This window comes from Oncorhynchus masou, chromosome 21, assembly GCF_036934945.1.
Source record: "Oncorhynchus masou masou isolate Uvic2021 chromosome 21, UVic_Omas_1.1, whole genome shotgun sequence".
Lineage (NCBI taxonomy): Eukaryota > Metazoa > Chordata > Actinopteri > Salmoniformes > Salmonidae > Oncorhynchus > Oncorhynchus masou.
The window spans coordinates 593,852-607,356 of record NC_088232.1 but is presented as its reverse complement, the minus strand read 5'-3'; the positions used below and the strand labels follow the sequence as shown (position 1 = coordinate 607,356).

The 13,505-nt window shown below is 44.9% G+C and overlaps 1 protein-coding gene across 1 annotated transcript; it reads left to right on the top strand.

Annotated features, from left to right (window-relative positions):
* Positions 1 to 39: 39 nt before the first annotated feature.
* Positions 40 to 9,791, top strand: LOC135507559 (ubiquitin carboxyl-terminal hydrolase 38-like). The gene is made up of 12 exons (XM_064927071.1): positions 40 to 112; positions 248 to 439; positions 980 to 1,715; positions 2,379 to 2,514; positions 2,672 to 2,801; positions 3,444 to 3,545; positions 4,146 to 4,304; positions 4,574 to 4,767; positions 4,958 to 5,057; positions 5,186 to 5,292; positions 5,874 to 7,239; positions 8,806 to 9,791. Exons 3-12 carry the CDS (start codon positions 1,034 to 1,036, stop codon positions 8,968 to 8,970), a joined length of 3,141 nt encoding a protein of 1,046 aa, XP_064783143.1. The 5' UTR covers positions 40 to 112; positions 248 to 439; positions 980 to 1,033; the 3' UTR covers positions 8,971 to 9,791.
* The last annotated feature ends 3,714 nt before the right edge of the window (positions 9,792 to 13,505 follow it).

The window sequence follows — 13,505 nt, the reverse complement described above, 5'->3', positions numbered from 1 at the left end:
CCCGAAATGCAAAATCTGCACAAATTTACAAGTTATAACCCATCTGCTACATCTATCAGTCTAAATGCTATGCCTATCCAATAGCTATGAGCTCAGTTAATGCGTAAAATAAGTACGTGGAATAATACATTTCGTTTTAAGTCATTACAAACCATTGTCAGTATGTTTATATTTGTATTTAAACAAACTTGTAATTCACAAAAAGTTTATATATTTTATAGTCGCATTTTCGTTCTGTATTAAACAGGCAATGAGATCGTCAACAGCAGAAGACTCCTAGAAAAATTCGTGGTCCATCGGAATGACGTTTCTGCAGGGCTTTTAAATTAGCTGATTTTATAATGTCAAAATAAGAGATGAATGAGCTGTTAACCGGCGACTAATGTCAACTGGCATTTTATGATATTTTCATCGGATGCTGGTGTTATGAATTATATTGGTACGTGATGTTTGGGAAGATACATTTCTGCTAGCTAAGTTAGTGACATCTCCGGCCTGCTTTGTTGCAATACCATACACAGCTAACGTCATGCTAGCATCGCTAGCTAGTTTGTTAAAGAACGTTAACTAGCAAGATTACGAAAAAAAGTTTGTTATCCACACATGTTTTATTTGTGCATCAATGCCTTTAATCTCAGTTAATTTGAATTCGATAACATGCCGCTTGTGGTTACTGTAACTAGCTCAATGTGTTAACTTGTTTAGCTAGTTAAGTTAGCTAGCTTTGTGATGATAAGGCAAAGCATGATGCTGTGTTGTTTTTGTTTACCTGTGGCTTCATAGCCGTGTGATATTTCTATGCTTATACAACTTTTCAGCAATGGTAAAAACGATTAGTTTGTTATTTACAAGTTGTTGATCGAATCATACGTCTAGCTAGCTAGCTGTGGTAGACATGCCATGAAGAAATGGAAAGCTAGCCAGAATAAGTAACTGGTCACTAATGGTGGTTGATGTCCTGCTCGCTCTCATCTTTTAGGTGTGGACTGCTCCCTGATCTTTCCCCTCACAGCTATATAGATCGCCTGCCATCATGGACAAGATTCTAGAGGCCCTGGTTAGCTCCTCTCACTCAGTCCCAGTGAAGAAGGCCATCGTGAAGAAGGTAGTTGAAGCCGCAGAGAAAGAGGTCACGGCAGAGCAATGTCAGGCCCTGTACACCCTCACCACTCGCCTCATCTTCTTGGGCGAAGACGCCTTCCAGAAACAGGTGGGCTTCCAGGTGCTGGAGGCCTATGCCCGCTACCACCGTGCTGATTTTGAGCTCTTCTTCAGCAAAGACTTTGTCCTGGGCCTGTTACAGCAGGGCTACGGCCCCCTGGACCGCAAGGACCCGGCCGTGGTTGACTACATCCATGGCTGCCTGCGGCTGCTGATCAGCTGCCCCTCGGTGCTGGATATCTTCTCCATCATCCAGACAGAAATCCTAAGGATGGTGTGCGAACGGCCTGAGCCAGCCCTGTGCGCCCGTCTCGCCACCATGCTCTCAGACTTCATACAGTGCATCCCCCGGGAGAAGACGGCAATTTTGTTCTGCCAGCAGTTGGTGAGGACCATTGGGTACTTCCACTGTCCTGCCAGCCAGGAGCGGGAGCTGAGGGAGTACGTGGACCAGGTGACCAAGGTCAGCACGTTGCTGCAGAATATCTGGAAGGCGGAGCCGGTCACACTGCTGCCATCTCTGCAGGAGGTGTTTGCTATAATCTCCTCCACTGGTGAGACTGAGGGAGGGAGCACCACACAGTCACAGATGAGCACACACACACACAACTTGCACTGTATGTGTCTATGCATCAATGTCCCATACAAGTTGGGGCGGCAGGTAGCCTAGTGGTTAGAGCTTTGGCCCAGTAACCGAAAGGTTGCTCCATCGAATCCCTGAACTGACAAGGTAGAAATCTGTCGTTTTGCCCCTGAACAAGGCAGTTAACCCACTGTTCCCAGGTAGGCCATCATTGTAAATAAGAATTTGACTTGCCTAGTTAAATAAATAAAGTTTTATAAATAATTTGAACAAAATTAGCAGTTTCAAATACAATATCAGAAGTAAAGTAAAGTACACTATAGTATTTTTCTAATGCAGCCACTAATTTACCTCCACCTTTGCCCACCTGTGGAAAAGTGAGGAATGTCAGGCTTGTTAGCACATGCTTGAGACTTGGAACAGTAACTTCTTTGTCATTTTAATGATCCAGGGTGGTGGAGAGTTCATGCACTGCTCAATAATCATACTTGAATTGGGTCACTTGGTTAGGGTAGAGGTTGTAAACAAGACATTTGAATACAATTGGGGCATATTTCATAAGCTGTGACCCCCCCCCCCCCCCAAAAAAAAACATCAGTCAATTAAACTCAATTTTTTTGTGTGTTCTGCACAGACCCCTCCTTCGACCCCTCCATTGCCCTAGCCAGCCTGGTCCAGCACATTCCTCTCCAGATGATCACAGTTCTCATCAAGAGCCTTACCACCGACCAGAACGTCAAAGACACCAGCATGACTCAAGCACTCTGCAGGTCACTGGGTGCCTTTACTGTGTTTTTTCTTTCTCTAAACTGAATCAAGGAATCTGTTGTATTTGCAGTGTGTATACGAGATGGGATGTAGTGATTTAATAGTGCTTTTCTGCCCTTATTTACCATTCACTCCATCTCTCTCTCTTTCCTTCCTCAGGATGATTGACTGGTTGTCTTGGCCTCTGGCCCACCATGTGGAGATGTGGGTCATTGCCCTGCTGAAGGGGCTGGCTGCGGTGCAGAAGTTCACCATCCTCATAGATGTCACCCTGCTTAAGATTGAACTGGTGGGTAGTGTACTGACCACTTACCTCAGCAGGGTGTGTCAATGCACCAATGAGCTAAGATGGTAGTTACACATGGTAATAGCAAATACAGTACTCTATATGAAGATGGGCAGAAACTGCTTCTCCAAAAGAAATCACTGATGACACTGTAGGTGATGTCATGGCGACGTTGGCTAGCTAAGCCCATGCTCAGAAACATGTCATCGTGTCGAACAGTCGTCTAGGCACTCCTTTGATATAAAGTAGTATTTGACAAAAATTAAAATGTGTCAGTTTGTCACTTTCACAAGATTTGAGTAATAACATGTTCAACAACTGGTTGGAATCTAGGCTGTGACTTTAGATTTTGAGACAAGTCACAACTCAGGAACAATTTTTCACTTCTCTCATTGACTCACAAACCCCGGCCTGATCTGTTTCGCAAGCGTTCCCGGAAGTCTTGCAATGTTGCGCCTCTGTGGTGATGGCATCTATAACTACATATTAACTTCAGTTAGAACTGATGAATAGATGATCACATGAACGAAAATGTGTTCCTGTAGTTTGGTCATTATGGTGTCTAGCTATATCACTTCTGAATTGTGTATTTCTGTGTCAGTGTGTGTACAATACATATGCTGTATGTTTTATCTTTGTGTGTAGGTGTTCAACCGTCTGTGGTACCCTATCGTGCGACAGGGGGCCCTAGTGGTTCTCTCCCATATGCTGCTGAGTTTCCAACACTCTCCTGAGGCCTTCCACTTGGTAAGAAACACACAATACAACTTGTTCTATTGCGCACTGCGTGTCTTTCCCTCCCTCATTCCCCCTATTTAGCTGAAATACCTTCAGGCTCCATTAAACTCCATTTCCCAGAAGCACTCTCCTCTCAGCAGGGCTCTTCCACTAATGAGGTGTAAAGTGTTTAAAGCACCAAGATGGTCCTTTAGTTGACTGGTGGTGGTTTCATCTGCCATGATTGTCAATTAATTTTAAAAGGTTGATTACATTTAAGTCAGTGTGATCCCCCCCCCCCCCCCCTTAATGTAGCATGGGAAGGTTGATGTTTTTACCAGTCACTACATCAGTGTGTTCAGTGCTTTTCTACTGCTATATGCGGTGCCTAGTTTCCTACACAGCACCTTTCCACCTTGTAACAGATTAGAACAGATGTGATGTGCACATGACCAAGAACATCATGTGTACCAGCACTGACTTTGCTGATGAGGATAAATTGACGTACCACGACTGTGATATGTTGGTCGTCTCACCTAGCTATCTTAGGATGAATGCGCTAACTGTACTTCTGCTAAACGACTTTACTGTAAATGTTTGTCTACAATACGTTCAATGTGTGTTTCACAGGTCGTGCCACACATAGTGGACCTGGTTCAGAGTCTGAAGCAGGACGGCCTGCCCACCAGTAAGGCTTTCCTGCTGCACTTCACAGAGCTCGTCCACTGTATGATGTACCAGTACTCTGGCTTCCCTGACCTCTACGACGACATCCTGGAGGCCATCAAAGTAAGACACCTTGACAACGAGTGATCACACGAGTGTTGCCCTTTTTCTAATGTATCAAACATTTACTGTCCTTATATTATGATCCACCTGACATTTGGGGTGGGGGTAGGTTTACGTTATTTAGGTGACCAACTGAGTGTTTGTGGCGTCGTGAATAATGTCATTATTGAAGGATGGACCTTCAAAATTCGGACAGTGTACAATACTATGCAGCTCGTGTAGTAAACGTGGTGTATGTAGTGTCTGAAAGCTGTCTCCCTCCCCTCTAGGAGCTACCTGGGCCCGGTGAGGAGAAGATCAAGCTGGTTCTGAACCAAAGTGCCTGGACGTCCCAGTCCAACTCGTTTGCCTCAGGCCTGCTGAGGCTGCCGGGCAAGTCTGAGACGGGCAAGACTGGCCTCATCAACCTGGGAAACACCTGCTACATGAACAGTATCATACAGACACTCTTCTCAGCCACCGAGTGAGTAGTGGATTTAGTACACACACAACTACACGTTGCATTTATATTGAGTTGACCGCATGGTTAACAAAGCTGTCTATATACATTCTGACTTGAATCCTCTCACAATACAATGATGTAATGCTGCAATATTTATGTAGGAAGTTCTTATGAAATGCTCTGCACGAACCTTTCTATGGTCCTGTCCCAGTTTCAGGAGGCATGTCTTATCGTTACGTCTGAATGATGCCACTGCCAACACACTGATGAAGAAACTGCAGCTCCTCTTCACCTTCCTCTCACACACCCAGGTTTGTCTCCCGCTGCTGTTAGTGGCCATCAGGCTTTTCAATGGAAATGACTATGGATCCATCCCTGACATTTCACTTGGTGTGTGTATTCGGTGAGTGGTCATTCAGTTTGTGTGTCTCTCCTGCAGAGGGCAGCGTACTCCCCCAGAGTCTTCTTTGAGGCGTCTCGGCCCCCCTGGTTCAATGCAGGATCCCAGCAGGACTGTTCTGAGTACCTCCGCTTCCTCCTGGACAGGTAGTACACCATCTAGTAGACTGCTGGAGCACCCTACAGCTCCTTCCTCCTGGACAGGTAGTACACCATCTAGTAGACTGCTGGAGCACCCTACAGCTCCTTCCTCCTGGACAGGTAGTACACCATCTAGTAGACTGCTGGAGCACCCTACAGCTCCTTCCTCCTGGACAGGTAGTACACCATCTAGTAGACTGCTCCTTCCTCCTGGACAGGTAGTACACCATCTAGTAGACTGCTGGAGCACCCTACAGCTCCTTCCTCCTGGACAGGTAGTACACCATCTAGTAGACTGCTGGAGCACCCTACAGCTCCTTCCTCCTGGACAGGTAGTACACCATCTAGTAGACTGCTGGAGCACCCTACAGCTCCTTCCTCCTGGACAGGTAGTACACCATCTAGTAGACTGCTGGAGCACCCTACAACTCCTAAAACCTGTATGACTCCAGGTATAGATGGAAATAATGTATGTATAAATCTAGTGTTATTGAAAAGGACAGCTCCATTTATTATGCTGTTACGTTCATTTGCATGTTGTATTTTTGGTTGAACTTTCTCTTGTCTCCTTGTGTTCTGTTGCCAAGATTACACGAAGAGGAGAAAACCATCCAGGTTCTCATGTCAGCCAAGCCAAATGTTGTCTCCCCTGGCAACGGACCGAGCAACGACACCGGAGGTGAAACCTCTGCGGAGGATGCCAGAGTGTCACCCGTGGCCCCTGTGGAGGGGAATGATGAGAGGACGCTCATTGAAAGGATGTTTGGAGGCAGGCTGAGCACGGGTATCCGCTGTATGACATGCAACAGCATCTCGGAGAAAGAAGAACCTTTCACTGACCTATCCCTGGCTTTCTGTCCCTCCTCCACCTCCAGCCCTCTTCAGACCGAGGGCCCCTCAGAGGAACCCCGGGGCCCCTGCCAGGGGGCTGTCAACGGGGGCAGCGAGGCTCCCGAAATAGGCCCTTCTCCCAAACCCGTCACGGCCTCCACCACCGGCGTCCATTTTGTTCCAGGGTCCAGCGAGCCACCGCTGTCTGTTCCTGACCTGGTGGACTACTTCCTGGCGCCAGAGATCCTGGACAAGGAGAACGCCTACTTCTGCCAGAAGTGTGGCTCGCTGCAGCGGGCAGAGCGGGGGATGAGGGTGGTGGCGGCGCCCGAGTACCTCATCCTCACGCTGCTGAGGTTCTCCTACGACGCCAAGTGCCACGTGCGCCGTAAGATTCTGGACAATGTCACCATCCCGCCGCTCATGAGACTGCCCGTGCACGCCCCTCCACCCAAACACTCTTCGTCCTCCTCCTTGCCACCATCCTCTCCACTCCAAGTGGACTCACCCGAGAGCAGCGAAAACCTGGCCAAGAAACTGAAGCCGTCGCAGAGAGAGGAGGAGGAGGAGACTGGGCTAGAGGGCGATAACGGGATGGCAGGAGGAGAAAGTGAGGTAGGGGTGTGGCCGGCGGCCCGGTTCGTTCCCTACGTCCTCAGCTCTGTAGTGATGCATTCTGGGATGTCGTCGGAGAGTGGCCATTACTACTCCTACGGCCGCAACCTCAATGGGACCGACGGAGCCCAACACCACCTAGCCAATCCCCTCGCCCTGGGGGAGGATCCTGGCAACGGGCAGACTGAGCCCATCGCACTCACTTGCTCTGGGGCGACTCATCCCAAACAGGAAGTGGAAGAGGTGTGTGGAGGCCAGGCGGCCGGGGATTGGCTGCTGTTCAACGACAGCAGGGTGACTTTTACTTCGTTGGGGTCGGTTCAGAACGTCACCAACCGTTTTCCCAAGGACACGGCCTACGTGCTGATCTACCGGAAACAGGATGTTACGGGGGGGCAAAACAGTACCGGGGGAGTGACGGCCAATGGCATGAGACTGGGCTCTGAACCTCCGCTGCAGAAAGAACTGATGGACGCCGTCACCAAGGACAACAAGCTCTTTTTACAGGTGAGAGAAGGGGGTGTGAGGAGTTACAGTATAGTGAATGAGGCGTTTTCTGTTTGCTCATGTTTATCCAAGGGCTCTACTCAATTTCATTTACAGTATGTTCATTTTTGGTTTGAAACCTTAAGGAAATCGTCTCTTTAGTTATCAGAGCAATTTTTTTGTTTCATCGAATTAACTCTTAAATTGGTGACATGTAAGCAGCCTCTTCCATTGGCTTTAGAAGTAGGGCAAGCCTCACCTTTGACCCCCACCCTCTTAACCACGAGGGCAACAACTCATATTATAATAATCTACTTTCATCTCTCTCAATGACCAGTTTTAGATAACAGAGTAGCAGAAGGGTGAAAATCCGATTCACTCCAACCAATTATCTCTACATAAAAAGCCCTCCTGTGTCGGCGCCTGTCATTTCTGTCACTAAATACAGGCCAAGGAGGGGTGACGCAGCCATTAGCATAACCGTTTAGTGTGATCCTGACCTAAATGATGCATCAGGCTATGCTAATGTATTGGCCCAGGGAAGTGGACTGTGTTCACTTATGATCACGCAAGCCTCCAATAACCTTCCTCTAATTGCTTGATTAGCATGGGACGCTGAGGTGCATGCGTATTTACATTTTTAGTCAATTAGCTCTTCTCCTGAGCAACTTACAATTAATGCATTCATCTTAAGATAGCTAGGTGAGACAACATATCATAATCGTATCACTACATTTTCCCTCAACAAAGTAGTTGTCAGCAGGGGTGCAACTTTCACTGGGGATGGGGGGGCATGCCTCCTCCCACTCACACTCTGAAATTGCATTTTTGTCCCCCCCAGTTTTATCATTGGAATGTGATACAAAACAAAGCAACAGTGTGCTTTAGGACCATGCGGTCGGTAGGCTGTTTGGCGTGTTTACCTGACTCGATACATTTTTATTTTTTTATAAATGATGCGTCCCCCCCACTTCTAAAACCAAAGTTGCGCCCCTGGTTATCAGTGATTGTGGGGAAAATAGGTGTTTTTTTGTGGGGATGGCATCGGAATGTCAGACACGTTTCCATATTCTTCAGGGTATTTCTGGTAATGTCACACTTTGCTCTTCTCTTTTGGACTTGTTTTTGGAATTTGTCCTTTCAATTTGTGCCCATGTTCAAAATTTAACAGGACCCTGTTTTCCATGTATCCATTGATGGGATTAAAGTAGTTCTGAACAAGCTTTGATCAAAACATGTTGCAAGTATTCAGAAAGCAAACCATACACATGTTACACATTTCCCTTGTGCTTTCAAGATGCAATTAGTCAAGTGAAATTTCATGAGTCGTTAATCTCTCAAAAAAATAAGACTTCAACCACACATTTGCAGTAACCACAAGAGGACAGCAGAGCTGCATTGTCTTGCTCAGACAGAATACCCAAACTCCTGGGTCATGTTCATTAGGACAGGTAACATTTTAAACCGTTCTGCATTGGAAAATTAAACTCCAGGTAGTCCCTGCCTGTTTCTATTTTCTTCCATTTGGTCCCTAATGAACGACCCTCTGAACAGTGTTTAATGGTCCCGAACTCCTTTGTCCAATAGGAACAGGAGCTGAACGCACGGACCCGAGCTCTCCAGGCGGCCTCTGCCTCCTGCTCGTTCAGGCCCAATGGACCAGACGACAACGAACCCCCGGGCAGCTGTGGTCCCTCGGGGGGAGGAGGAGGAGGTGGGGGGTTCAACACTGTCAATAGACTGGTCTTCTGATGGAGGAGGGACTGGGAAGAGTGAGTGAGAGACAAGTAAATATAGCACTGAAAGACCACTGGACTATATATATATATATATAAGACATGCACAGAGAAGTCTGGTTGGCTACTCATCCAGTGGAAGGTGAAGCACATATGAACGTAAAGAGAGAGAGAGCGCTGAATATCTTGGAGGGAGCACTTGATTACAGCGCATAATGTACACGCCCACATGGACTTAAATCCAACACACAACACTGGACTCAACCTTACAGTGAGGGTCTTACCTCTCATGTCTGGCTCTGTCGTTTTATTATCATCCATAACTCACAACTTTCTGCCTCGGGACAAGCTAGACCTCAACCTTTTCTGGTTTGCATGCATTTTTCTTTTTCAAGCGGTGGGTTTGATTTTTGATAAGAGATTCATTGATGTGTACTTGTCATACGACATTTTCATATGCAATAAAATGTACAGATATGGGTGCGAAAGTATATTCAATAAACATGGGATATGATCAACTAATGCTATGAATACTGTATACAAAAAGTTTTAGATGCGATTAATCTTTTAATACAAAATGTGTGTGTTAATTGCATGCTGAACGTTTGACAATTTTCTTAAGGTGGGGTTATGGTTACTAACATTGACTCTAAGTTATTCATTCAGGGATACTTTTCTTTTGTTGCAGATTTTGTGCCTTTTGTTAGATATTATTAAACCCGAATTAAAAAAAGACTGACTGGAAAGACACAAACCTCAGCCTTGCTGTACAGTGTTTTAAAGTGATGTACAATACATGATTTTCCCCAATATTAAAGATGAAAGGGTCTTGTTTGAGTCTGCCTGCTCTGTCCATCTAGCGCTACCTACAAGGCCCCCTGGTGAGTTTTACACCTTCATGTTTCACATTCTCCCACAAGTGTCATTTAGATGCTCTTGTATTATTGTCTTCTCTGAACACACTGCAGTAGCTAGCTATCGGCCGTATGAATGCATGGCTGTGTTCAGCTTCATGTGTTGTCAGTGCCCAGTCTGCCCACACACAATCAATGCCTCCTACCTTTTGTCTTATTCAACATTAAAATATTGTAGGTTAGGGTTGCTACATGTATTGTTTATCTTTTCATGGCATTCCTCCGCTGTAGTCATACTGAACATTACATGTACTGGCTATGGTTCTTAGGTTTCCAATTGGACACTTGATGTTTGAGTGAATGTGAAGACTGGTTTTGAGGCACTGTTAATGATTGAATGTCCAGACATTTACCTTTGGGTGGTGTTCCCATTTAATGAAGTATGTTGCTGCGATACAGATGAACGGCACGCTAAGTTGCGGTAACATTTCCTCTGCCAGTGTGGATGTGATTTCTTCAGAGAACCTAGAGGGGTTGGGTAAAATGCGGAAGACACGTTTGAGTTGAATGCATTCAGTTGTGCAGCTACCTAGGTATCCCCTTTCCCTAGATCAAAGACCGCGCAGTGGCTTTGAAGCTGTAGCCAAGACCACCTGCTTCAGGTGTGGTGCGTTTATCACTGCTGTGGCGTCTCAATGTTTCTCATGCACAGTCCCGGCATAAGGTCAATTACCAGTGCTCTTCTAAGCCCATAGGTGAATATGTTTAAGACTGAAGGAGTGTCCAGGAAGAAGGAAATAAATCCGTCCTCCTTGACAATCTTGTATAATACCACGGGTCGTGTTCATTAGGCACCAAACAGAGGAAAACATCCTGAAACGGGGAGGTACTATCTGAAAATGTACATTAAAAAAAGCTCATTTTTGTTTTACTTTCCGCCACATTTTGAAATGTTTTGTTACGGTGTGCCCTAATGAACATGACCCAGTAGAGAGATTATAGGAGTAACAGAAGGGAGAGTTCACGGTGATGTCAAGACAGACCTCCCATGGGAAAGCCTCATCATTCAAGTTACCAGCCAGGATAGGTTTCCTTACCCAGTGGAAACTGACCTAAAACCTCTTAGATGGGGCCCGACATGTAATAGAACCCTTACCCTCTCCAAAAGGAGATCGAGAAGCATCTTTATATAATGGGTCTTAAAACAGTAGTGTCAGACTTGCAATAGTGGCACTACATGAATAGAGAATGGTATGCAACGGTTGACCCTATCAGCACACTTGCTGTTGCTAATGGCATAGCCAATATGTGTAATGTAGCAATGCAAGCTTGTGGTTTTCAAATGGGTCATTTCTGTGCTATTCGGTATCCCTGCCATTAGGTTTACAACACACTGTAGTAGTAGCACTGTAATCGCCTCAAAAAGCATTTGGGAAAAAAATCAATGGCACTCAATTAGTAATTGACCGATCCATTTGCGTTTCACTTGTACAGTTTTGTAAGGACACATCAAAAGTTTTATAGAGCAATGGCATTCCCTGTAAGTTACACAACTCAGTGTTGTATGATATCAAGTGTGGCCTTTTTTTGATAGCACCAGAGCAGCTTCATCAGCAGGTTCAGATTGCCCAAATATACTGAACAAAAATATAAATGCAACATGTAAAGTGTTGGTCACATGTTTCATGAGCTGAAATAAAATATCCCAGAAATGTTCCATACTCACAAAAAGCTTATTTCTCTCAAATTTTGTGCACAAATTTGTTTACATCACTGTTAGTGAGCATTTCTCCATTGCCAAGATCATCCATCCACCTGACAGGTGTGGCATATCAAGAAGCTGATCATTACACATGTGCATCTTGTGCTGGGGACAATTAAAAGTCACTTGAAAATGTGCAGTTTTGCAATGCCACAAATGTCTCAAGTTTTGAGGGAGTGTGCAATTGGCATGCTGACTGAAGGAATCTCTACCAGAGCTGTTGCCATATAATTGAATGTGAATTTCCCTACCATAAGCAGCCTTCAACGTAATTTTAGACAATTTGGCAGTGCGTCCAACCGGCCTCACAACTGCAGACCAAGTGTAACCACACCAGCCCAGGACCTCCACATCCAGCTTCTTCACCTGCAGGATCGTCTGAGACCAGCCACACGGACAGCTGATGAAACAGGAGTATTTCTGTCTGTACTAATTCCCATTTGTGGGTGGAAACTAATTCTTTTTGCCTGGGCCTGGCTCCCAAGTAGGTGGGCCTATGCCCTCCCAAGCCCACCAATGGCTTGATTAGGGCCTAATTAATGTATTTCAATTGACTGATTTCCGTATATATTCCTTATAACTGTAACTCAGTAAAATTGTTGCATTTATACATGTTTTCAGTATTGTATGTAGATTTGCCTGGCTGCACTTTTTAGGAGCAACTTTTTCAGTCTATTATATTTACTGCCATGGTGGCAACTTCCCTCTGGGAACATGAAGTACATTACAATTCAATTCAATTGAAGTTATGAAATACTATTATTGTGGCGGTGGGCTTTAAAATGGATGCTATAACCCCTCTATTATTGCAGAGATTTCAATGTGATAACAATGAAGGCAAAAACCAACGTGGGATGAATTGATGAGCAGCTAACATCCCCATACAAATGCATATTGTTTGATCCCTGTTTTGAATGTTTTTATTTTTCTGTGGTTGGTCTCCACCAACGACACGTCAAATGCAATTTGTTTTAATGCCTTTCTCATAAAAGTTTAAGTCCCTTGCAAAAGCATGAACTCTGGAACCACTCATTTTAAAATGTAATTTAATAAACATAATGCCTTCTCTGTCTCCCTTCCTCTCTCTCTTTCCATTTCATTCTATTGGGGACCATGAAGTTGTGATTTATGCTCCTGTTAAGTTCCCCAGTGACTAGCATGGCTCAGCAAAATGCCAGTGACTAGAGCAACTTTTACCACAGCAATATCTTTCTTTCAGCTCTATGGTGTCACAGACCCATCTCGAGGAGCACACAGTAAAAAGGGAAAATTATCTCCCAGGCTGAATAGTATTTTGGAAGACCTTGACAAGTAGGATCAATAGTATTATGGATGGTAGACTGACAAATGTACTCCATTGTTGTCCTCACTGGTTGGGCTTGCCTGCTGTATGGAGCTATGCTGTGATAAATATCTTTAATGGCTATGTGAATGTTTAAATTGATTAATATTAGTCGGTCATGACTGTACTTAGTTGTGAATCTGCATATGATTAATATATTGTTTGAATGTTATTGTGTTGCTTGAGTCATACATTGAAATGTTTGTTTTTTTAACTCGGAAAGTCAATTAAGAACAAATGATTAATTACAACAACAGCCTAGGAACAGTGGGTTAACTGCCTTGTTCAGGGGTGGAACAACAGATTTCTACCTTGTCAGCTCGGGGATTCGATCCAGCAACCTTCCGGTTACTAGTCCAATGCTCTAGCCACTAGGATCCCTGCCGCCCTGTGATGGCTGTTGTGCACAATAATAGTTATTAATTTGTATTATTAAGTTATATGAAAAGTTAATATTTGTTTTGGTACATCAGTTGACTATTCGTTAATCACAACAATATTGAACTTCATGTATACTATGCTCAAACCCATTAGAAATTGGCAGTCAAACATTATCGATGCACTTACAAATACAGGTTAATAGCCAAAAAACC